The sequence below is a fragment of the Choloepus didactylus genome, chromosome 8 (genome assembly GCF_015220235.1).
Source record: "Choloepus didactylus isolate mChoDid1 chromosome 8, mChoDid1.pri, whole genome shotgun sequence".
NCBI lineage: Eukaryota > Metazoa > Chordata > Mammalia > Pilosa > Megalonychidae > Choloepus > Choloepus didactylus.
The window spans coordinates 96,652,826-96,680,762 of NC_051314.1; the positions used below are offsets into that span (position 1 = coordinate 96,652,826).

Sequence of the window (27,937 nt, forward strand, 5' to 3'; positions counted from 1 at the left end):
GGATGCAGCAAAAGCAGTGCTAAGGGGGAAATTTATAGCACTAAACGCATATATTAAAAAGGAAGAAAGAGCCAAAATCAAAGAACTAATGGATCAACTGAAGAAGCTAGAAAATGAACAGCAAACCAATCCTAAACCAAGTAGAAGAAAAGAAATAACAAGGATTAAAGCAGAAATAAATGACATAGAGAACAAAAAACAATAGAGAGGATAAATATCACCAAAAGTTGGTTCTTTGAGAAGATCAACAAGATTGACAAGCCCCTAGCTAGACTGACAAAATCAAAAAGAGAGAAGACCCATATAAACAAAATAATGAATGAAAAAGGTGACATAACTGCAGATCCTGAAGAAATTAAAAAAATTGTAAGAGGATATTATGAACAACTGTATGGCAATAAACTGGACAATGTAGAAGAAATGGACAATTTCCTGGAAACATATGAACAACCTAGACTGACCAGAGAAGAAATAGAAGAACTCAACCAACCCATCACAAGCAAAGAGATCCAATCAGTCATCAAAAATCTTCCCACAAATAAATGCCCAGGGCCAGATGGCTTCACAGGGGAATTCTACCAAACTTTCCAGAAAGAACTGACACCAATCTTACTCAAACTCTTTCAAAACACTGAAGAAAATGGAACACTACCTAACTCATTTTATGAAGCTAACATCAATCTCATACCAAAACCAGGCAAAGATGCTACAAAAAAGGAAAACTACCGGCCAATCTCCCTAATGAATATAGATGCAAAAATCCTCAACAAAATACTTGCAATTCGAATCCAAAGACACATTAAAAAAATCATACACCATGACCAAGTGGGGTTCATTCCAGGTATGCAAGGATGGTTCAACATAAGAAAAACAATCAATGTATTACAACACATTAAAAACTCGAAAGGGAAAAATCAATTGATCATCTCAATAGATGCTGAAAAAGCATTTGACAAAAAAAAGAACACCCAAAACATCCGTTTTTGATAAAAACACTTCAAAAGGTAGGAATTGAAGGAAACTTCCTCAACATGATAAAGAGCATATATGAAAAACCCACAGCCAGCATAGTACTCAATGGTGAGAGACTGAAAGCCTTCCCTCTAAGATCAGGAACAAGACAAGGATGCCCGCTGTCACCACTGTTATTCAACATTGTGCTGGAAGTGCTAGCCAGGGCAATCCGGCAAGACAAAGAAATAAAAGGCATCCAAATTGGAAAAGAAGAAGTAAAACTGTCATTGTTTGCAGACGATATGATCTTATATCTAGAAACCCTGAGAAATCAACGATACAGCTACTAGAGCTAATAAACAAATTTAGCAAAGTAGCGGGATACAAGATTAATGCACATAAGTCAGTAATGTTTCTATATGCTAGAAATGAACAAACTGAAGAGACACTCAAGAAAAAGATACCATTTTCAATAGCAACTAAAAAAATCAAGTACCTAGGAATAAACTTAACCAAAGATGTAAAAGACCTATACAAAGAAAACTACATATCTCTACTTAAAGAAATAGAAGGGGACCTTAAAAGATGGAAAAATATTCCATGTTCATGGATAGGAAGGCTAAATGTCATTAAGATGTCAATTCTACCCAAACTCATCTACAGATTCAATGCAATCCCAATCAAAATTCCAACAACCTACTTTGCAGACTTGGAAAAGCTAGTTATCAAATTTATTTGGAAAGGGAAGATGCCTCGAATTGCTAAAGACACTCTAAAAAAGAAAAACGAAGTGGGAGGACTTACACTCCCTGACTTTGAAGCTTATTATAAAGCCACAGTTGCCAAAACAGCATGGTACTGGCACAAAGATAGACATATAGATCAATGGAATCGAATTGAGAATTCAGAGATAGACCCTCAGATCTATGGCCGACTGATCTTTGATAAGGCCCCCAAAGTCACTGAACTGAGCCATAATGGTCTTTTCAACAAATGGGGCTGGGAGAGTTGGATATCCATATCCAAAAGAATGAAAGAGGACCCCTACCTCACCCCCTACACAAAAATTAACTCAAAATGGACCAAAGATCTCAATATAAAAGAAAGTACCATAAAACTCCTAGAAGATAATGTAGGAAAACATCTTCAAGACCTTGTATTAGGCGGCCACTTCCTAGACTTTACACCCAAAGCACAAGCAACAAAAGAGAAAATAGATAAATGGGAACTCCTCAAGCTTAGAAGTTTCTGCACCTCAAAGGAATTTCTCAAAAAGGTAAAGAGGCAGCCAACTCAATGGGAAAAAATTTTTGGAAACCATGTATCTGACAAAAGACTGATATCTTGCATATACAAAGAAATCCTACAACTCAATGACAATAGTACAGACAGCCCAATTATAAAATGGGCAAAAGATATGAAAAGACAGTTCTCTGAAGAGGAAATACAAATGGCCAAGAAACACATGAAAAAATGTTCAGCTTCACTAGCTATTAGAGAGATGCAAATTAAAACCACAATGAGATACCATCTAACACCGGTTAGAATGGCTGCCATTAAACAAACAGGAAACTACAAATGCTGGAGTGGATGTGGAGAAATTGGAACTCTTATTCACTGTTGGTGGGACTGTATAATGGTTCAGCCACTCTGGAAGTCAGTCTGGCAGTTCCTTAGAAAACTAGATATAGAGCTACCATTCGATCCGGCGATTGCACTTCTCAGTATATACCCGGAAGATCGGAAAGCAGTGACACGAACAGATATCTGCACGCCAATGTTCATAGCAGCATTATTCACAATTGCCAAGAGATGGAAACAACCCAAATGTCCTTCAATAGATGAGTGGATAAATAAAATGTGGTATATACACACGATGGAATACTACTCGTCAGTAAGAAGGAACGATCTCGTGAAACATATGACAACATGGATGAACCTTGAAGACATAATGCTGAGTGAAATAAGCCAGGCACAAAAAGAGAAATATTATATGCTACCACTAATGTGAACTTTCAAAAATGTAAAACAAATGGTTTATAATGTAGAATGTAGGGGAACTAGCAGTAGAGAGTAATTAAGGAAGGGGGAACAATAATCCAAGAAGAACAGATAAGCTTTTTAACATTCTGGGGATGCCCAGAAATGACTATGGTCTGTTAATTTCTGATGGATATAGTAGGAACAAGTTCACAGAAAGGTTGCTATATTATGTAACTTTCTTGGGGTAAAGTAGGAACATGTTGGAAGTTAAGCAGTTATCTTAGGTTAGTTGTCTTTTTCTTACTCCCTTGTTATGGTCTCTTTGAAATGTTCTTTTATTGTATGTTTGTTTTCTTTTTAACTTTTTTTTCATACAGTTGATTTAAAAAAGAAGGGAAAGTTAAAAAAAAAAAAAAAAGAAAGAAAGAAAAACAAGGAAAAAAAAATGATGTAGTGCCCCCTTGAGGAGCCTGTGGAGAATGCAGGGGTATTCGCCTACCCCACCTCCATGGTTGCTAACATGACCACAGACATAGGGGACTGGTGGTTTGATGGGTTGAGCCCTCTACCATAAGTTTTACCCTTGGGAAGACGGTTGCTGCAAAGGAGAGGCTAGGACTCCCTATATTTGTGCCTAAGAGTCTCCTCCTGAATGCCTCTTTGTTGCTCAGATGTGGCCCTCTCTCTCTGGCTAAGCCAACTTGAAAGGTGAAATCACTGCCCTCCCCCCTACATGGGATCAGACACCCAGGGGAGTGAATCTCCCTGGCAACGTGGAATATGACTCCCGGGGAGGAATGTAGACCCGGCATCGTGGGACGGAGAACATCTTCTTGACCAAAAGGGGGATGTGAAAGGAAATGAAATAAGCTTCAGTGGCAGAGAGATTCCAAAACGAGCCGAGAGGTCACTCTGGTGGGCACTCTTACGCACACTTTAGACAACCCTTTTTAGGTTCTAAAGAATTGGGGTAGCTGATGGTGGATACCTGAAACTATCAAACTACAACCCAGAACCCATGAATCTCGAAGACAGATGTATAAAAATGTAGCTTATGAGGGGTGACAATGGGATTGGGAAAGCCATAAGGACCACACTCCACTTTGTCTAGTTTATGGATGGATGAGTAGAAAAATAGGGGAAGGAAACAAACAGACAAAGGTACCCAGTGTTCTTTTTTACTTCAGTTGCTCTTTTTCACTCTAATTATTATTCTTGTTATTTTTGTGTGTGTGCTAATGAAGGTGTCAGGGATTGATTTAGGTGATGAATGTACAACTATGTAATGGTACTGTAAACAATCGAAAGTACGATTTGTTTTGTATGACTGCGTGGTATGTGAATATATCTCAATAAAATGATTAAAAAAAAATCAAAAAAAAAAAAAAAAGAGTGCATACGGTACGGTTCCATTTGTATGAAACTCTAGAAAATACAAACCTAATATACAGTGGCAGAAAGTAGGTAAGTAGTTGACAGGGACAAGGGTTGGAAGCAGGGGACAATTTTATGTGAAGGGGCATAAAGAGAATGTTCGTGTGATGGAAATGTGTCTCTTGATAAAAGGGTTGGTTACATGGATGTATGGATTTTAGTCATGAAAATAAACACATAAAATGGGAGCATTTTGTTTTGTATAATTATGTCAACAAAGTTGGTTTTTAAAAATACTTGGACTTGAGACTTGAGATTCTGAATTAGTGCTTACAATTTGCCCTCTCAAATATCTTTATTCTATTAATCAAAGCTTTTGATCACACCATGTTAATAAAAAAGTACCTCATCCCAATCTTACCAAACTCTATGTTAAACGTGTCAGCCCTATTCACTATCTTTAGATATCTTGCCATACCAATTTATTGAAATGTTACAAGTGAACTATTAAAATATTAATATTATTTTTAATTACAATACAGGCAAAAAATTACTTTTTATTAATCACCTGCTCTACTGCACTGTTCCAGACACTTTACATATGTTATCTTTAATTCTTAATAACCCTGCAGTTGGCCATACTACCTTTAAAAAGGTGAAGGTACTTCCACAAAGCCACAGAAGTATCTAATCAGAGATGGAACTTGGAATCCAATTTCAGTCTGAGTCATTTTCACTGCAATAGTCACCACTTACCAATCAGTGAGCAGTATTAAAACACTTAGAAGTGCAGAGATATGCTTCTTGACAGTAATTGCCTTACCTGGAGATACGAAGCTATCTAAATAGGAAGCTTAACTATTTCAATAATGAATAAATTTTTCCTGAAGTTTTTCCAAATGAACTGTCAGGCTTTTTTCTTAGTCTTATTTTATTATGCCACTGTATAAGTGCAAATAATAAAAGGAAATGTCTTTAAAATACATACCTTCACTATCCAGATCATCACTTTGACCAAACACAGAATCCACAGAAGAGTCAGGAATGAAGGTCCACTCATCAAACCTATCAAGAACATCTTCAGAAAAGTTCCCATTGCTGCCTGAGGCTGCTCCTTCTCCCATAGCACTTTTCATCTGATATCTGAGCACCATTCTTGCTAGGGTAGATCCTATATCTAAAGAAATACATAGCAACTTAGAAGTTAACAATTATACAGGTATAAGTGTATATAATTCTCATGCTTTGAGAGAATATTTTATTTACTCCCAAAGTCACTTTACAACAGTGATATTGCTTAGTTAGCGGTGATGAATTTAAATTAAATTAAAAAAATACATATCATAAAATTTTACACAAAGCTTTGGTGTAGATGACCAAACTGAATCTTTGAAACTAACTTGACCCAGGAAAGGGCCTGGGCTGTGAAGTCAGATATGCTTGTTTCAAATCCTAGTAAAGCCATTCCAAGTTACATAAGCTTCCAAATGTCTGTCCTCACCTGGAATGTAAGGAAGGCAATATCTATAGCATAGAGTTAAGGAAAAGATTAAATGAAATGATGTATGTCAATTGTTTAACACTACGCCTAGAACATATGATATGCTCAATAAATGATATAGTTATTATTAGAAACTATTTGCTAAGTGGTTAATTCTGATTATAGGGAAATTGGATGGAATTTCAAAGTTATTCTTCTTGTGACTTCATGACATTTCATATTATGCTCTATTATGAACAAATAAATTGGGGATGTCCTCACTTTTTCTGTCATTCTACATACAGCCTAGAAACATCTCTTCAAGTATTACTTTCACAGCTTACATTAGCATGTTTATGTAATTCAGTCAAGTAGAACCTAAAAAATGTTTTAAGGCAATGAATTTAAAATGTTCTTTATTTAGACCAGCTCAAATAAATCATGGCTATGCTCTCCAGCCAATCAAATGACATTATTATACCTTTTGAATTAGGTAATATTTGTCAATAGCAAAAACTTCATATAGAACAAAGTAAATGGCAAATATCCCTCTATTCTTTTCTGACAGTCCCTCAATTCCCCTCCATGAGATTTCAAAGAGTAAAATAAGCAGGTTTTGTTAGCAGAAGACTAGTTAAAGTGATAAAACATGGAATTTAGTCATGTCTCATTAGTTTCTCAAGTCCCCAGAGGCAACCAGTTTTCACCAACACTAGCATCCTAAAAACACTGTTCTGTGCCTTTTGCTAAAAATTTAAATTTTCATTTAAGAATGCATTCTATAGGAGGACATTTGGATTAGCTATTTTTTTCCCACTGGCTGAAAACAATCCACTGCATGGATGTACCATAATTAATCTGAAGAGACCTTTTGGATAATATTTGCTTTTTTTTCCTAATCTTTTTCTATTATAAACAATGCTTTAATGTATACCCTTGTATATAACCCATTGTGTACACTGATATTATCTGTATCATGGATTCCTGTCAATATATTGTTGGGTCAAAAAAGTATATGCAGAAATAAACCCATACATCTTTGGTCAATTAATTTTTGACAAGGGTGCCAAGTCCTTTCAAAGAGGAAAGAAAAGTCTCTTCAACAAATGGCATTAGGAAAACTGGATGTCCACATGCAAAAAAAATGAAGATGGATTCCTACCTCATTCTATATACAAAAATTAACTCAAAATGGATCAAGGACTAAAATATAAGGCTAAAATCATAAAACTTACAAGAAAACATAGGGGAAAATCTTAATGATCTTGGATTTGAAAAGAGATTCTTGGAGATGACACCAAAACATGAGCAAGAAAAGATAAAATAGATAAAATGGACTTCATCAAAATTAAAAACTGTGCATCAAAGGACATTATCAAAAAAGTGAAAAATCAACCTACAGAATGAGTGATAATAGCTGAAAATCATATATCTGATAAAGGTTTCATATCCAGAATATATAAAGAACTCCTACAACTCAACAACAAAAGACAAACAACCCAAAAATGGGTCAGGATTTGAACAGATATTTCTCAAAAAAAGATATGCAAATGGCCAATAAGCACATATAAAGAAGCTCAACATCATTAATTATTAGGGAAATGCAAATCAAAACCACAAGATACCACTTCACACCCACTACAATTGATATTACCTAATAAAACAGAAAATTATTGCCAGTACAGAGGTGGAGACATCAGAACCCTCACTGTTGATGGGAATGTAAAATGTTGCAGCTGCTGTGGAAAGCAGTTTATCAAGTCCCCAAAATGTTAAACATAAAATTACCATATTAGCTGGCAATTCCACTTTTAGGTATAAACACAAAAGAATTGAAAACATGAACTCAAACAGATACATGTGTATCAATGTCCATGCAGTATTATTCACAAAAGCCAAAAGGTGGAAACAACCCAAGTGCCCATCAAAAAAAGAAAAGATAAACAAATTGTGGTGTATACACACACACACACACACACACACACACACACACAATGGAATAATATTTAGCCAAAAAAAGGAATGACGTTCTAACACATGCTACAACATAAATGAACTTTAAAAACTTATGCTGAGTGAATTAAGCCAGACACAAAAGGGCAGATATTATATTATTCCACTTATATGAAATATCTAGAATGAGAAAATTCATAGAGACAGAAAGTAGTTTAGAGGTTGCCAGGGGCTGACAGAAGGAGGGAAAAGAGAGTAATTGCTTAATGGGTATAGAGTCTTTTTAGGGTGATGAAGTCATGGTAATGGATGGTGGGGATAGTAGCACAACATTGTAAATGTAATTAATGCCACTGAATTGTACACTTAAAAATTATTAAAATGGCAAATTTTATTTTACATAGGTTACCACAGTAAAATTAGGAAAAAACAAAAACATAGATTAGAATTGGTTTGGTGAATGACAGCAAAGTCATTCACCATTTCACTTAGTCATAAATAAGATCACAATAAATGATCATTGTTGGTCAAAAAAAAAGTAGGTACATTTAAAATATTAATGGATATTGCCAAATTTCACTCAAAAAAGGACAATTTAAATTCATGTTAATGTGTAAAATGTCTGCTTCCACACAAGCTTATCAACTTACTTTACTACTTTGATTTTTGCCAATAATATAAATACTTAATGACCATCCACTATGGGAAAGGCACTAACTAGTAACAGAAGCTAAGGTTACAACAGTGGATTGTTGTCAGATTGACACTGACTTCATGATGCTTACAATCTACCAGGAGATACCAAAAGTTGTAAAAATACAATTATTATATAGTACAATAAGTTCAAGGACACTGAAAAAATAGGGCACTGCAGGAGCATGTACAAGGACTTTCCAGTCAGATTTCATGAGGTCAGGAATGCCTTCTTATAAAAACTGATGACGATGCCAAGGCAGGAAGAATAGAGAGCAAGGTAGAGAGAGAGGGTTAGGGATTAGGAAAAGAGTTTAAGACTGGGAAAGCCTTGAAGTAAGAGTATAAGGAATAATTAAGAAACTACGGGAAATTTATTCCGACTGGACCTTCTAGAGCCACTGGAAGTATAACAACCTTGAGTTGGTGGAGATACCACCAGGCCTGGACGGATACTCTTCTCGAGCAACACTCAGCTATTTGGGTGAAGAAAAGGGAAAAAGTAGACTTTTGGACTGACCAGGACTGCAGTTTCCCAGGAAGTGCAACAAAACTAGGTGAGTAAAGCAAACATGTAATTAGTAGGAGCCACAGAGGATGATCACTGTGGGGAAGGAAGTAGACATGGAAGTGAGTTGATGGGGGAGAGAGGGAGCTCAAGCTTTAAAACACATTTAGTGTAAGTAAATGAGAGAAAGCTAAGAGAGAAACATCAGAGGATGAGGATAACACAGAAATACATAATATATATAAAATATATATTAACGTGAAAATATATTCTTAACTTGAAGTGCAAAGTATATGTGGGCTTGAAAATGCAAATTATGTGTGTGTATGTTTTGCATATACCTTTTTATTTTCTGTTTATTTTTGATTTTTGATTTTGCATATACTTTTAAATGCATATAAAAACTCAGAAAAAAGAAAAAAAATACAATGAAAAACTATTGTATTTTTATTTTTTCTTTTTCCTTATATTATTAAGGAAATTATTTTTATTTTCTTCCTTGCTTTTTTCTGTATTTTCCTATTTTAAAATAAGCATGTATTACTTTTATAATAAGAAATAAAAGAGATTTAAAAAGTAATCCTCAGAAAGTTCCCACTATTTTGCTATTTTTATAAAATATGTATTTGTTATCTCATAAATAACTTAAATATAATATTCCTTCCAAGTCAAGACCAAAAAAAAATATTCAAACTTTTGCAATATTTTTGGCTTAATTTTCATCAGACCAAAATGAAAATTAACTAAAAGATTAGTGACTTAAAAATACTACTGTCAACAACAGACTTGTACAAAATCTTCCTGTTGATACTTACTTGTTTGTTTTCTTAAATTAGACGTCTTATCTGGAAATAAAGGACCAAGCCAAGAAGGTTCGATTTTTCCTATACAAAATCCTCCAAGGCAAATGCTATTATTGGCCAGATCCAGAGCAAGCCTCCTCAAAAGTAAGCTGATGATCTGGCTGTCACCTTTCCCAATGCTTATTGTCAGCGCTTTTCGGACATCTTGTTCACGGGATCCACTATTCAGTAATAGTTCCACCAACTTGGGACTGCTCTCTTTCTCGCATACCTATTAAAGAAAAAAAAAAAAGTAAGCAAAGTAAAAATCTACATTCCTCCTTTTAGAGACTAGATAATCAGCTTAGTGTGATTTTTCTCTAAACCCTTAAAGTCAGATTGAAACAAAATAAAATGAGACAAACATCCATGGAAGAGACTGAGAAAATAAAATAAGATTAGCCCCACAAATATCAGAATGGCCTAAATAAGTAATCTGCCAAATGAAAGTCAGTTATCATAAAAAAGGCAACATTATTAGGGAGAAAAAGCTTGTGGACTTAGAGTTAGAAGACCTGAGTTCAAATTCAGATTCCCCAATTATGCAAGTTGCTTACACTTTCTGGGCTTCTGTTACTAATCAGAAGACATCGGAGAAAATATCTAGTACCTTACATAGTAAATGTCTTCATGTTTAACACAGAATAAATGAGAATATAAATATAATAAAATTCCTTAATGCGACATTCTTTAATGATGACAGTCATTACTCATCTCTGATTTTCTTGAGCTCCTTGGGTCAAAAATTTGAATGTCCACAAAAAAATATCTTGTCTTTCGGTCTCCTAGCTTCCCTTCTCTGAATTTTGTGCTTTTAGAGCATGTGCTCAGGTTTTAGCCTGCTAGGTGCTACAAAAGCTAAAGTGAATTTAGCAAGCAGAAAAAAGCCTTAGCAACTGATAGTACAGCACACTGAAGCTACTCAGGAATAGCATTCTAAAAGACAGAATAATAATATATTATCAACTAGAAGATCAAAGGTACAGATAATAGAAATATTATATGCCAGGGACTGTGCTAAATTTGATACATACATGAATTCTAATCCTTATTTTAAAAAAAAAATAATGTCATAGAAATTATCACCCCCATTTTAAAAATGAAGAAGTATTTGGGAAAAAATATGTGATTTACCTAAATCCTTAGAGCTAGTACGCAACAGAGACTTAGATTTAAAGCCAAATCTACTGGCTCCAAAGCCTGTGTTCCTTTTATTACCCAAAATTAAGGATTAAAAAAAGGAATGAAGACCTTTTTAAAGTTTGGTACCCAGGGTACCAGGTCAGGAGGAGAAGGAATTTAGAAGGAGGTTGTGGGAAATTTCTGAATTCTCCAAAATTAACTTGTGTCTAAGGGAGCTGAGGGGACAGTTGTGTGGTTTGCTGTCACTAACTTAATGGTCCACTGATCTCCAGGATGATCCAACTTCAACCCATTCTCTCCAGAGCCACTACAGTACCTTTCTACTACAGATATGATCAGTTCGCTGACCTATGTAAAAATCTAAAACCCCACTGCTCCAAGACATTCCCCCAAACACACATGCAATTTTTCAAATCTATTACCTTCATTTATCCTATCTCTATTACCCCATATGCCTTCCTCTGTTCTTCACCAAGCAAAAAAGATGTTCATTCTTGAAGAACAGTTCCAGAGTCTCTTACACTTTGAAGTCCTTGCTACCAACCTCCTAAGCCACACACACCCTTCCTCGTCCAGGCTCCCATCACGTTCTGCTGAGCAGAGGACTTAGCACACTGAACCAGACATGCCTGTCTGCTTTCTATACTAGAATATACAATCATGGATGACATTACAGTCCACTTGTATAACTGTAGCCTAGCATTATGCTTAGGAAATATATTTAACTAGCAAATTACTGAAATCTTTTAAGGGTCCACACGAAATCTAATAGGAAGGAAGAAAGGCAAAAAAGAGAGGGAGGGAGAAAGGAAGGAAGGAACCAGTCAACCAACCAACCAAAAAACTCAGTCACAAAGGTTTTTTCTTGTATCCAACAAACTTTTATCTCTCTTAGTTATGGCACTTACTGCCTACTTTATACTAAGGCAAGTTATGTTTTCTCTGCCCTGTCACTTCACCCCAAATAACACATATAGACTTAGAAAGAAACTATCTTGAAACAGGAAATCCCCTTTACATTCTCTACTTATATCCAGCACTGTACTTTGCATATTGAAGACACTCAGTGTATGTTTGTAGAAGAAATTTTCCCTGAGGAACCCAAACTATCCAAGCTGACTTTAGGCATATGGCACCATGAAGAGGGAGCCACATAAGACAGTATATCAGACAAAAGAAATAAAAGCCAAAAGATAAACAATGTCCTTAAATCTCACTTGCGTAGTGCTGCCTTTTAGAATATTCATGTATTTTTCCAAAAGTAATTTCAACTTTATGGCAGGGAAAAAAAATACTGCTCAGAAACAGTTTTGCATTTAAATCTTAATGAAGAAAATTTCAAATATAACGACACATTTTCCGAAGTATACTTTAGGAGACTTTGCAATTTTCTCTCCCATCTTATAATTTACATTAAGGCAGTCCACAACCAAAATCAAATTCTTCAATCTAGCATTCCAGAGCAAATGAACCAACCCCCCTAACCCACCCCATTTCCACCAGGAATCTGCTGTGTAGCCAAGAGATTAGCAGCAGGTCTTTGGAAGCAGGTTTTCCACCATTTACCAAGAATGACCTCAGGCAAGTTATTTAAGTTCCCTGTGCACCTGGATTCCTTACCTTTAGAATAGGGATAATACTAGGACCTAACCGTTAGGTTATTCTGAGGATTAAAATGTGTAAGGTACTCCGAGAAATGCCTTGGTGGTAGCCAGAACCACAGAAGGGCTTGCTACTATTTTTAGTCAGACTACATTGTACTTGCTCTTCTCATCATGACTTCATGAATCTTATCTTCAGGTCTCTATCCTGCATTTTCATGCCCAGTAGTAATCCTTCATATTCCTCTCTCCCAATCATGTACACAACATCATTAAATTCTCCCCAGAAGACCTAACACAATTAATGCCATCCTTGCTCTGAAAAGCACTTAATTATGTAGCTTCTTGACATGTGAATGGTCTTGATTACTCTATTTTGCACTGGTACAAAATAAGGTACATTCAATCAAGCTATTCACAAATATTACTTGATACTGTTTGCTAGATACAAATAGTTGCCAAGAACTAGGGTAGATTTTTTTTTAAATTTAATATATACCCATGGTTGTAAAGATATGATTTTGTTTTTAGAAGAGAAGATAAAAATAAGTACATTAAGGCCAAAAGAATATGGGGAAAGGAATAAAATAAAAAGATTTTTGTATAGAAAGATTTGGACAAATTGAAAAAATGGTAGACAGCACTTCCTGTGGGAAAAATAGTACAATTAAAGTCAGTTGCTTTTAGATATATTAGTTTCACTAATGCGAACAATGGGGACAGAAGTTCTTTTTAATTCTTTGGCAACCCCAAGTAACATTAATGCAATGATCTGCACAAGAAAAGATGCACAATAAACATTAAATTATTGGGAAAAATAATTTAATTGCCTTTAATAATAGAGAAACAACTTTTTTCTTAAGTTGCTTATTTAAAACAAGGTTGGCTAAATTCAAATAATTTGATTATTTATTTTGTTTTCAGGTATAAACATAATAGTGCATGATGATGAGTTACAAGTTCAGTCTTTTTATGTCAATTGCTAATTTGTACTACCTTAATCTTGCAGTTGACAAACTGATTTGACTCCACCCTCAGGCAAATGAAAACTTAAATGAATTAAGGTTTAAAAGATTATAGGAAAATAGTACTCTGCTTATTATATAATAATGTATATTAAATCACTTTATAATTGCTTTGCTAAAAATATTTAACCCATAGGAAATATATTTGGTGGTACCTGAATGCTATTATAATCTCTAAAACATATACAACTAAGACAAACCTGAAATACAAGTAATGTGTTTTAGTAAACATTTACTGAATGCATCCTGTATGTAAAGCACATTAGGAATTTTGAATACAAAGACGAACAGCGTATGTTTCTATTTTCATACAACTCACAAAATATAAAATAGGTACACATAAATTATCATGTACTTGCAGAAGAAGTAAATCTTAATTTTTTGGGGGAGTTTGGGGGCTTGGGAAGGGTCTGATCAAGGAAGGAGAGTTACGATTCAATTCTGAAGGAAGGGTAGTGCTTCAATCAGACACATCATTGTGCAGGAGGGAAGGGAGTGAAGGAAAGCAGGACCACAGTGTTATAAAACTTCAGGGGTCCAAAAACCAGTAAGAGGGATGTCTTCGTGAATGGTGCCCTGGATTAGTGCAGTACACACATACAAGAGACCTGAAAAGAAAGCTTCCTAGGCACATAAACTAAAAAAGGACAGTAAATAACTGAAAAATGATCAAAACAAAACCATGGTATTTTCTGCATAATCTTTCTCTAAACCTACAACTTCTCTAATTTAAAAAAAATGTGTTGTGTGAGATGTGGCTGGAGAGTAAGTAGTATGGATGCAGAATAGGAGACATATTTGAAGTTATCAACCTAAAAAGGTAGGTAGACAAGTAAAATGAAAGCATTAAAGTGTATGAAACCTAAAGGACCCTGTTACTTCAGAAATTCTGTGAATTTAAACCCTTACTACAAATCACATTGTGCAATAAACTGGTAAATTCTGAAGTAAAGGATATCGTGTAAGTAAAAGCTATACAGTGACAGAGTCAAATAACAGAGAAAAGACAAAAGTGATGCCTTGAATTTTACCTGACAAATTAAAGAAGTTGACTCCTTTGCTTGATTAGCATCAGCTCCCAATAGCAGTAAGCATTCAACCATGATGCTGTTATTCTGATCACATGCTTTCTGTAGCATCTCACTTTTTAACTCATCATCCATAACTAATTTTGCAAAGCACTTGCAACAAAGGTTTAGAAACTTTAAAAGAATAATGAAATGACAATTAGAGTCTGTGAAATATATAAATTCAACATAACAGGTGAAAAACAATGTACCTGTTGATCCTTTTGTTCCATGATACTGGAAGACATCTGGTAAAATATTACTGAATGAAAGGAATGATGCACCAGCAGCTTGGAAAAAGATGCGGACAATTCAAGTATTGCTAAGATTGTCTGAAATCCCTGGAAGTATGACCAAAAAAAAAAAAAAAAAAAAAGACAGATGCAATTGTAAGAAAAAATGAATAAAGAAATAATATAAAACAGAGAGTCTGTACATGATACTTAAAACTTGGGAAGTTCATTTAATTAAGCAGATACATCTATTGGGTTTGTTCTTTAAATCTCTAAACTTTTGTCCTAGTTTGCTAATGCTGCAGAATGCAAAACACCAGAGATGGATAGGCTTTTATAAAATGGGGGTTTATTTCACTACACAGTTACAGTCTTAAGGCCACAAAGCGTCCAAGGTAACACATCAGCAACGGGCACCTTCACCGGAGGATGGCCAATGGCGTCCGGAAAACCTCTGCTAGCTAGGAAGGCAGCTGGCGTCTGCTCCAAAGCTCCGGCCTCAAAACGGCTTTCTCCCAGGACGTTCCTCTCTAGCAAGCTTGCTCCTCTTCAAAGCATCACTCCCAGCTGCACTCAGTGAGTTCCCTCTCTCTGAGTCAGCTCATTTATATAGCGCCACTGATCAAGGCCCACCCCCGAATGGGCGGGGCCATGCCTCCATGGGAACATCTCATCAGAATCATTACTCACAGCTGGGTGGGGCACACTCCAAGCAAATCTAACCAACACCAAAACTTTTGCCCCACACAAGACCACAAAGATAATGGCGTTTGGGGGACACAATACACTCAAACCAGCACAACCTTGAAACAATCCTGTAAATATTTTTTGCTCTCCCATTACCAAGAAATACTACAGACACACAGAGAATAAAATACTACTTAATCAACCATCCTCTAGCAAAGCGGGGAAAAAAACTAATCTTCTGAAACTTGCCTTTTTAAAATCCCTATCTGGCCTGGGAGGATGCCTATCTAGCCTCTGAAACCATGAGCCAACAAATTCCTACTGTGAAATCAAAACTTGAAAAAATAAGAAATAAAAATCCCTGTCTGAAGCCAGACCTACAGGAATTGAAGGCCAGATATTAATCAGGATTGGAAAAGTAGTCAGCAGAACTATAGATCCAAATAAGCCAGCAGAGTGAATTTTCCATTTTAAGATTGAAAGTTAGGTTCTCTAGATAGCCCATGACTTTCCCAACATTTTTCTGCTTTCTTCTGAAATTTTAACCTCAAAAATATAAGCATGACAGCCTAGATTTCATTCTTTAGCTAGAATCTGGAAGAAGCTCTGAAGGCACTTTGAGGTTTACCTCCTCTTATAAAGACCTGATCAGTCAGCACCATTATTTTTTAGAAGCACCGGAAGTACGTTCCCAGTAGTTATCTGGGCTCTCCACCCACGTGATATTTAAGAAAAGATTGGACTTTTTAACTTCAGCTTGGTAAATATACTGAAAGTCATCTTAACCTTTTAATTTTTATTAAGTCCCTTTCAAGGAATGCTAATGAAATGATATAAATATTAGAATTATTATCTGAGGCTTTTAAGGTGCTGAGTTTCCACAAATACTAATATTTGATAGGAGAAAAACTCATAATTTATGGAGGTCTGAAGGACATGTGGTCCACCCACCTCTAGAGCAGAGGTCTCTGCAGATTCACGAATTTCACAGCAAAGCAGGTAATACAAAAGTACAGGAGGCACATTATTCACATAAAAAGTTTTTAAACACTCATCTGGTCAGATGAAATATCGGACCAAATTCAGCACACTGGTAAACAGGTTACAACCTCTAATACAGAGACTCTAAAATTTATGCATAAATTAATTAATCTGGAGCAACTGAGAGCTGGTTACCTGCACCAGGTTATTTCCTTTCCCTATAATTACTTTTAATTAATTCTATTTTGGCTTTAATCAGCCAAGGCCAATAAATAAAAAGGGGATTTATAAAACCTATTGTGGCTTTTAATATAAGAATATTGTATCTTCAGCACTTTATAACTTCAAAAAAATTGACATATTATCTCATTTACTAGTTATGTCTGTGCAGAGGCTAGAGACCAGATTTTTTATTGCTGGTCAAAGCTGCCATTTATGAAAATATTTGCTGAGTGTGGTTTATGAAATATGCAAACTCCATTATTGAAAAACCACAACCAAGGCATAAACTCTGAAAGAAACGATTTACTTTGCTAACATTTAAACAAAACAAAAAAAACACCTGAAAGAGAATGTATTTCTTAATCATCCCTGAATTAACTCTAGGCCAATTCTTGGATTCCTTATAAAAACAGCTATTGTATATCACATTTGAAATTTTTCTTGATGAAAAAGTTTTAAAAATATTGTTTTACTTCAAGAAAAAAATCAAGAGGTAAAATTACTAGATGTAAACAACCCATGATAAAGCACACAGAGAGTGACAAACACTTTGGAAGAATTGAAACTTTTATTTACCTAAAACCTAAGCAAATAAAGCTCAGCTAGCTGGAATTTCTTTAGTATATTCTCTGCTCTTTTATAAGAAAGACAAACAGCATGTAAACGTGCTGATTTTAGAGATTTAATAATGCAACTCAGGATCTTTAGAGATTTAATCCAATCCTCTACAACTTCTATAATTAAAATACTACAAAATGATAAATGGTATTCAATAACTAGAACAATTCCATTAATGCAAAATGGGAATTTCACAAATTGCTCTGAAAGAGAAATCTGCACAAGTTCCCAAATTTCCTTCAAAATAATGCACATACATTCATCTGTAATTCAGCAACATCTTTAAATCGTTGTAGGCTGGAAACCAGAATTTTTGCCAGTAGATGTCGAGTTCCTAAGTACAAATTCTTCTTTGAAACCAAGCATCCTATAAGACTTAAACCAAGACACTGAATTTCTAGAAGAATAAGAGAAAAAAAGTAAACAAAATTCATTGGAAATAATTGTTTTAAATCTCAGTTTGAAAAAAAAAAATTTTAAGGCAACAACTAATGGCCTAAATCTATTCTAAATTTTGAGTTCAAAATGTACCAACCTTGGTCATCTGGATACATCTGCAGTGTGTGAAGTACTGAATCAATAGCACCTTCCAGGGATAACATCCCTAATGCATCAGGAAAATGTACTATAGAAGAAATTACTTTTAATCCACATTTCTGAATCCCAGGATTTCCAATGAACTAAAATCAAAAGGGGAATTAGGATTATTTACTGTTGAAAAGAAGATTATAATGCTTATTTTAGTTATTACAGACCAATAAAATATAAACCAAAGAGTCCAAATGCAAATTAATATCCTTAATTTTGCATTCTATAATGCTAATTATTTTTATTTACTATGAAGGATAAGAGCCAAGATTTTAATACTTACTGAGTGCCTGTTCTATGCCAGGCAGGCACTGTGCTCAATATTTTACATACATTATGTTTTCATGATGATTCCATGAAATATATACTGATATCATTCCCATTAGGAGATGAGGTTTAGAAAGCTTAAGTAACTTTCCTAAAGTCATACCAATTGTAAATGGCAGAGATGAGATCCAAACCAAGGATGTTTGATCCCAAACTCCATGAACTTAACCAGCAAAATGTAATACTTCTCATAGTAACTGAGTAACTCTCATACTAATTGAGAAGTTACTCCTTACTCCAAATATAAGAATATTGTATCTTCAGCACTTTATAACTTTATAACTTCATGCCTTATCACATTTTTCCCCTCTTTAACCTCCTGCAGTAGGTTGAGGAAACAACAGCTAGTAAGTGTCAGAACTTTTAACTTCATGTAGATGCTCTTCTCAGACACTAGTTTCACAGCATCCCCATGCCAAGATCTCCTGGTTGACTTCACTACAGGAGTCAAACACCACAGAGTTGAAATCATTTTAAGCCAGACCTCAAGCTCTAATGTAGCCTCTTTGATCAAAATCTTCTGTCCTTCAACCTTTCTCAATTCCATACCATCAATGACCAATTTTCATCCTTTCTCAATCTAGTCCCTCAATGCTTCTCAATTTTCCTTATTCAACATCCTTTTTTGGGGGGTAAGGAATATAGAAGGCAACAACGTTCTTTCATCCTGTGTCCCTCAACTTCAACCCCTACTGCTCGGCGTGGACATCATTTGATCTATCATTTCAACAAGATGCTCACATTCTTGTCTTCCTTGTCATTTTTTCTTGTCATTATTTCCATCTTAGCAACCCTCAGGGTAGTAAAGCTACATCAAGCTTTGGAGTCAATTAAATTTAGATTTGAATCCTGGCTCCATTATTTAGTAGTTCTACAAAATGTAAGGACCATTCCAAATTAAAGAAATAACATTTACTCAGACCTGTTAAGTACAGAAAAATTCTACCATAACACAATAAATTGGGGTCCCCAAAATTTAATCACATAAAAGGGTTACATTAATGTAAGGTTAAGGAAATAGCCAGGTCCAACTCACACAGCTAATCAAGCCTTCCAGGAGTCTTGTTACAACACCAAAATCCCTCCAGATTTTGGCTGCAGTTTGGAGCCACCTGGTGGCACTTGTCCGCTCCAGCTTAGACACTGATGGGAACCTTTCAGGTCTTGTTGCTGGTTGATACTAACAGGATGGCATTTGTGGTTCTAAGCATCTCCTCGTAACCGTGCTTATTTCATCAGCCTCGATTTGGAGAATTCAGGAGATACAGGAACATCCCCCTCTATCTCCCCTAATTCCAAAAGGGTTTTACCTGCTGCCTTCCATTTCTCCACCAAGTTCTCTCTTCCCGCAACATTCCTCCACCCCCATTTGAGAATGCGGAGGGGAGTACGCTGGGGAAAAGACTGGAGACAATCACACAATGAGTTATATCTCAAACTGCACTACTGTGAGACACTAACATGGGGCTCTGCTCTATGAGTGTTTACTTTATGTAAAACATAATGCTGGGTTCTGGGGATACAATGGTGAGCAAAATAGACAAGAACTTTATTTCACTTCTCCTGGGTTATCTTCCCTTGCAGAAACTCTCTTTAACAAGCAATAGTTCCCCTACCATAAAACTAACAGGCAGAGGAGGCAATAAAAGCTCCCCAGAAGGGGTTGCATTTGAGTAGAGACCTGAAGAGGGAACAGTAAATGAAAGACAAGAAGCAAGATAAAGTAAGGTGCTACTGAAGAAATATACAGAAATTCAAACTGGTGGAGGATGACGTTGGAGGGGTGGCTAAGGGCTGATAATTCTCAGCTTTCTCACCTGTAAAATGATGCTAATAACGCAGGGTTGTTCGAAGATGAAATGAGATAACTCACTGTCCACACTGAGTGATGGACATAACACCGAGTGATGACCACAGCCCAGGCTTGGGCCAGACACTGTCGTCAGAGATGGAGGAATTTGTCGTTAACTGGGAGAAAGTTTCCCTTCATCCTAATTTCCTCCCATCAGGCTGCCACTTTTCTTTCATTTCCAAACTTATTAAAAGAAGAGTCTACACCCACTACTTCCACATTAATCCCAATCCTTAAATTCATATAATCAGACTTTAAACTGCTCTGAATCAAACCATTCAAATAAAAAGTCCACTAACAACTTAATTACTCCTTTCTCCTCCCTTTATTTCCAAGACACAGTACTGCCCAATTATTCTCAAACTTTAAAACCATTTATTTCCCCCATCTCCTTTACAATCTGTTCTTTCAACTCCAAACTTTATGCAGTTCTTTTCTTAAAAGTCTTCTATTCATGGACAGGATTCTATCCAGTAACATGGCCTCAAGTCATCACAATAACAACAGAAACCACAATAATAATGGAAAGATTGATGCAGCACTTGCTATGTGCCAGACTCTCTTTTAAGCACTTTTCATATATTAACTCATTTCATCCTCATGACAACCCTCTGAAACACACTATTATTATCCTTGTTATTTTGAAAAAAACTGAGACATAGAGAACCTTGAGCAGTCAAAGCACAAAGTTTAAACTCTCGTAAGCTCTAAGCCTACATTTCTCTTTGCTTAACACATCCTTAGTTAACACAACAGTATCTTGAGCTCAGGATCGTCAAAATGAAGAATTTATCTCTTCTAAAAAAAAAAGTCAGATTTTCATTTTGTCTTTCCTGTTTGACTAGTAGTACTATATTCCTGCCTTATAGGCAGGGCCAGCTTCATAAGCATGTGATGTGTGCAGCCTACTCTTAGAAGAGCCCACACTTGGTTTAAGGATCTGCCATCATCGTCTTGAAATTCTTAATAACTTTTAAACAAGGGATCCTGAATCTTTTTTTCTTGGAGATGTTCTGGATTTACAAAACAATCATGCATAAAATACAAAATTCCCATACACCACCCCACCACCAACACCCTGCATTGGTGTGGAACATTTGTTACTATTGATTATAGCATTTTATAATTGCATTATTAATTAAAGTCCATGGTTTAACTCAGGGTCCCCTGTTTGTGTAGTGCAGTTCCATGGACCTTAGCTGGCATGCCTTTATCCCCGACTGCCCACCTCTATAGTTCTTTACACTCCTTATCTTGTCTCACGCTGCTTTTGCCTGGAGGGCAAAATCTGGGACAAGGGCACAGTGGGGAGGACTTTCCCAAGTCAGTCTTTCCCAGTCAAAATAGGGACAGGGACAAACGAAGGGGGCACAGACTGGCTCCAAAGTACCCCAGGAAAGGGACTGGGAAAGGCTCCAAGAGCTTCTCCAATGGCTCCCCAAAGCTGAGCTATCCTGGCCTGCCCAGCAAATGCAGCCCTTCAGCTAACTCTCCCCAACCCTGAGTAAGCCCAGCGTCTTTAAGTCTCCACCACCACTGCCCCTGTCCAGAGCCCGGCCCCCACTGATACAAATTCACAAATCAAAAGCCGTGATCAGTGATCAGCCATTCTTGGGAAGAGGATTTTTATGTTCCTTTCTGCCATCAGCCGCTAGCCAGGGGCTGAACTCCACAGCAGCTGGTGCAAGAGTGGCAGGACGGGTGCCGGTAGCCATTGGGCAGAGAGAGCAATTCTCTGTTCTTTACCGTAATTTATTAGCCTCTTCCTCCCAGTCTTCCCTGGATGCTGTTCTTCTAGCGTCTGGAGTTTCAAAGTAGTTGTTTCAGACAGTTGCAGCCCGTTCAACAGCTATTTTGGTGGAAGGACTGAGTCCTGGAGCTCCCCACTCTGCCATCTTCCTGAATTTTTGTTTTGTACTGGGCCCTGAAATTATGTAGCTTCCTAACCTTTCTTACACTAAAAATTAAATCAAACTGAAATTTATGAAGCATCTATTTTGTCCTTAACACCTTTACCTCTAACAAATTTCTACTCAACTACTGGTTCTTGCTCCCCTGAATTCCCCTATTCTATATTTCACAGGCCCAGCTCAATGATGACTAATGAGTGTTCAACAGGAAAGCAGTGATTCAGAGTACTGCAGTAATGTATGTGATGATACTTAATCAACTACTTGATAACATAAAATAGTAGGTTTTGATTCTTGCCAGATTAGTAAATTTGAAATACACACACACACACACACACACACACACACACACACACACACACATACATGTTTCACATATCTATGATATTTATTAAGTCTACCATGGTATGCTTTCACTCATCTAATGCTCCATCTTAAAAATACCTTGTTGTTGTCCAAAAAGCAATTAAAATCACCTTACGAGTTTATACTTAGCAAGTTTTTTTCAAATGAAATTTCTGGAGGTACTAATGAAAGGACACTTCTAGACCTTAATTAGAAACATCCTATCTCCTGTGTTTCACCACTTTTCAGGTTTTTTGGAGAACTCATAAATAACCAAAAAGGTTTCTGAGATGAACCAGCTAGTCTGCTCAAGGGAAGAATGTCCACACTGTCCTTTTTCCTAGCTGCCAGCTAAGTAGACGAGCCAAAGAAAAGAAAACAAAACTACTCCCAGAAAATTTGTGTTTTTGTTTCTCCTCTTTCTCCTTTTTCTCTTAGAAATCTCGTCCTTGCCCTTGACAGACAAAATAAATGAAGGATTGGTGCTCCTTTTATATGATTAATAGAACGCTGATAAATAAGTAACTCTTTGGATTATTCCTTGAGAGATTTTAAAAGATAAAAGCACAGGAGAATGGTGATAAATAAGTAATTGCTTTGGATTATTCTTTGAGAGATTTAAAAAGATTAAAGCAAAGGACATCCAACAGCACCAGCAAATGGCTGGTGTCCCCAAAGAAGAAAACTAAAATAATGGGGGGGGGTGGGGAGGTGTAAAATTAAAGAAAAAAATGCAATTCAAGAAAACTTCTCAGAAAAAAAAAACCAACAACAAAGGCTGAATTTAGAGCTAGAAAGAAGACACACTATCCCAGGACTATTACTGAAATATTAAAATGGCTGGATTTCACAGATAAAGAATCTTTTAAGCAGCCAGAAAAAAATGTCAAATCACTTAAAAGTGAGAAAAAATTAGGCTGACCCGATTTCTCCACCACCACATCCAATACCAGAAAACAATGAAATACCTACAAAATCTTCAGGAAAAGAAAATAAAAAACCAATATTTTATAAACAAGCAAACTGTTTTTCAAGAGTTAAAAAGTCAACAAAACATTCTAAATATAAAAATATTCATGGAACAAACCTTTTTTGAAGAAATTCAGACAACAAAAAAAATGAATAAATGAAAAATAATAAGAACAGGATTTGCAGTGAACATCAAATCCACTCAACTGTAGGAATAAGATGAAAACAAACTTAAGTAAGATTACAGAGAAGAATGTAAACGTTATAAGCACTGTCAATGCATAATTAATTTATGTAATCAAAGTCAACAGGAAAACAAGTAGAGATGGTAGAAGATAGTGTGGATACTCTGATTTTCTCATATTTCATAACAAGGGATCAAAAGATACATCTAAATTGATTAGTAATACTGCCTAATATTAATTAAGTGCTTACTATGTACCATGCATTTTACCAAGTAACTTACATAAATTATCTCATAAAATCTTCATAATAACCCTAAGTGAAACAGAGGAATTAAGTAACTTGTCCAGGGGACATAGTCTGTGGGTGGTAGAGCTGGATTCAAATTCAGTCTGATTCCAGGGACCACAGTCTTAACTATTAGAAAATTACATATAATTAAAGCTAAATAAACTAAATAACACTGTATAATCTGCAACAATTTGGAGGGGGAGAAGGGGTGAGGAAGTGGAAACATACTAATTTCATCAAAACAGTAAGGATAATGTGTTAATTTATGTAGAGGAAAAACAACATGAATACTACGGAAATACATTAATATTCATGGAAAAGTATAGAGACTCTACCATAGCAGCACAAAGAAATCTCACCTCATTGTTTTTAATCCCTATATAGAATTACATAGTTTGGAAAAAGGCATAATTTATTTGATTAGTCTCTTATTAATCGGCAGTGAACTGTCAGGACAGACTAAGATAAGCTGCAGAAACAACCTGAAAATTTCATAGGTTTAAAAATAATGAAAGTTTAATGCTGGCTCCTGCTACCTGTGGGCTGCAGGTCAGCAGGGGGCCTCGTGGTTGTCACAGTCAACCCGGGACTCTGCAGAAGGAGCAGCCAACATCGCAAACACGGTCGGGCTGCAGTGCCAGAGGGAGTGTTCTGGAAGGTGCCTCACCAATAACTACACTTTCGGTCCAGGAATGAGATACATAACCTCCACTGACACCTCCTTGGCCATAGTCACATGATCCAACCCTACTACAGAAGAGCCAAAAAGCGCCATCCCAGAATCACCAGAGGTGGAGAACGGGAAATACTTAGCAAACAGCATTATTAGCTACCACATAAGACTTGAGATTGCTGCCAATTTTTGTTATTACAAATAATGCCACAAAGAACATTCTTGTCCAAAAGTCTTTGTACATGTATATTATAAATTCCTAAAGTAGAAGTGCTACGGAAAATGTGCATTTTAAATTATGGTAGGTATTACCAAATTTCCCTCCAACAAGGTTATTCTTTTATTAAGCTTCACTTCTTTAATAATGATTGTGGTAGAGAAGCTTTCATATGTTTATGTGCAATTTCACTTTCTATCTTTAAATCTCATAAATCTCATCAGTCATTTGTTTGGGCACAAGGAATAAGGTGGAGACCCAGCTTCCTTCGTTTTCCCCATGCACAGTTAGTTGTTCCAAGACAAGTTACTGAATAATTCATTTGTATACCTCCCCCAACACCCCAGTAGTTGGGGAATAACATATACTATTCCCACATTTTCATGGTAAATCTATTTCCCAAATCACCATTATGTGGCATTAATCTACCTCTTCCATTTTGATTACTAAAGTTTTATAATACATGTGATTATCTGTTAAGAGTTAGTCCATATGAATTATCCCTCTTTTTCAAACTTCTCCTAGCTATTGAAGCATATTAACTTTTTCATACAAATTTTTTAATTAGCTTACCTAGTTCCAGAAAATAACAATGTATTTTTTATTACAGGCACATAAATTTATAGATCGGTTTCCATTTTTACAAAATGAATCATTTTATCAAAAAAGAAGGTATGTATTTTCATATATTCAACTCTTCTTTTGTGCCTTTAAAAGTTTCATAGTTTTCTTTATAGCAGTCCTCTACACTTTTTTTCTTTACTTTCCACCCATGTGATTTGCTTTTTGTTGCTGTCATTGTTATTGTTGCTTTTGCAAATGAGCTCTTTCTTTGACTACTACTTATTTAAAATTTAAATAAATATCCCAATATTTAAACTGGTATGTTTTGCTTCAATGCATTTGTGATGCCACAAGCACTTCAATTTGTGTTCATTTTGTCAGAAAATTGGTTTTACTTTACTGAGTTCCCTGGCTGAAGAAAGCAGGAGAGTTAATGATTACATAGTCCAGAGAAAGCCAAGGGCTGAGAGTTCTATTTCTTACTTTGTTCCCCAGAAACAATAATGGATAAAAAGATCTCTCTGGAACTGTGACTGAAAGTTATCATCTGTGGAAAAAAAACTAAATGGATCAGGGCATAAATGAAATGCTAATATTCCAGACAGGCTGAGCTTAACTTCAGCCTGAATTTTACTGGAACTTTATATATCCAAACAGCGATTTGCTTTAATAAATACTTTTTAATCTTTGCTTTGTAAATCTTACTTGAGTCTCAAGTTCTACCTTATTTGGGATCCTGTCATAGGATTAGACTTAATATTAATAATGATAATTCATTTCATTGTGTCTACAGCATTTAGACCTAAAACCTCTCATGCTTTGGAATCTTTATTCAGAATGAGACACGCAATCACAAATTTTAGAGCTAAAGCAGTCACTTACTCTCATCTTTTGGAGCATTTTTTATCAACCATAATGAAGGATTAGGGGAATAATACTGGGGAGCTTTTTGAAATTAAATATTGTCATTTCCGCTTCTCCATGTATCTAACTCCCCACCCCATGTTTAGTAAATCATTGCGTATCATTACTCAAGTGTTGGCATAGAAAAAAAAGTTGAGAACCACTTATCCTAGGATCTAGCAAAAGAAAGAAAGACCTGGAACTGAGTGGTTTTCTAAACATCACAATACTTACAGAGATGTGTCTCTCTGACTCCTTCCACAGGATTATATTCAATAACTCAATAACTTTAGCAAAGTTTAGCTAAATGGAATCACATCTGTAAGATTCTCATCATACCTCTTGGATCTCCCTAACACAAACCAGGAATCAAATTAACTGCTCTCTTCTCTGTATTCCCAGAATAATGATCAAAAAGCTGGTTTAGCTCATAAGTGCTAGAGTAGAATAGATGGTTTTATGCATGGCTGTTATTTCTTTAGCCAGATTATGAGACTGGTGACAAGAAGAGTACAAGCAATTCATTTTTGTTTTCCTAGTTCCTACACCACACTTCCTGCCACATACCTGATTTTCAATAAATATTTCTCGAATTAGATTTAACCCTTTATATGGTCATATTCAAGAATCATATTAGAGGTTGAGCACAAATAACTCAAATATATCATAGAAAATTAAATTATAAAGTTCAGTTTAAATTGAATTTTTAGAGGAGATCTCTCTGGAGCCTACTCTAATTAATTCATGACATTTTTTAAGTATACCAAATCACAAGGAATTATTCCCATAAATTACCTTGAATATTCCCAACTGTGCATAAAAACATTAACCTAATCATTCTTTGCATCTTTACTCTTTTATCTTCTAAAAAGAACCAATTCCTCTTATGTTAAACTTCCAAGCCACCACAGTTCCACTAAACCTTTTGCAAGGCACAATATAAAAGCAATTCCCCTCTCTACTTTTTTCATACTTACTAGGATTTACTGATAATTTATTTCACAAATGCCCATAGATGTGTAAATAAATGTCTAAAAACGGGAAGAAACAATGCACACCAAACTAATCCAGACGTTAACTCTGAAGCAAGCAATGAAAATGAGCACGGGAATAAAAGAACCTTTTATGTTGTGTCCTACATGTGTTCATGTGCTAAACTTTTACCATGGGACCAGAAAAGAAGGACAAGCAGCTGGAGGGAAGAGGCTGAGAAAACAGCAGCTGTGGTTCCTGACATCACTCATGAGGCCTAGTGGCACATCTAGCTCTTCAGTTCTTTCTGATCAAGCTTACTGGAGTGGATTTATGCTACTTAGCAACCAAAAAACTCTTGTCTAAGTTCACAGTTGATGGTACACTTATCTTAGCTAGAGTGACACACCACTTCACCCCCCAACACACCCCATTGTCACTCTCCTGTCTCTAACCACATAATTTCCTACTACAATGGTAAACAGAGAATTGAAAACTTAAAAGCCCGCCCAACTCCCCAAATTCAAGAATATTCTCGTTACAGTATAAAGGCAGAAAACTAATATTCAACATACCCTGTTCAAAGCCGCTAGGACCAGTTTGTGAATATCATTCTTGAAACACTGTTTTTTAACCATAATTAGCTTATGCTGTGATTCAGGATCCTCCTGGGATTCTTCTGGCATGACTAAATGCAAAAACAAGGGAACAAACAAATAAATAGCTTTTTTTCATAAACATTTAAGCTAAACAGATTATCACTTGTTAGAAATTATCAC

General features: G+C 35.8%; 1 protein-coding gene across 1 annotated transcript in view; it reads right to left on the bottom strand.

The window, feature by feature from the left end:
• LRRK2 (leucine rich repeat kinase 2) overlaps positions 1-27,937 on the bottom strand; it is a 178,856-nt gene that overhangs the window by 100,380 nt on the left and 50,539 nt on the right. The window contains 7 exon segments of the mRNA XM_037846387.1: positions 5,300-5,488; positions 9,761-10,019; positions 14,588-14,758; positions 14,836-14,964; positions 17,622-17,761; positions 17,900-18,044; positions 27,734-27,846. Coding sequence (XP_037702315.1) covers positions 5,300-5,488; positions 9,761-10,019; positions 14,588-14,758; positions 14,836-14,964; positions 17,622-17,761; positions 17,900-18,044; positions 27,734-27,846 — 1,146 coding nt within the window.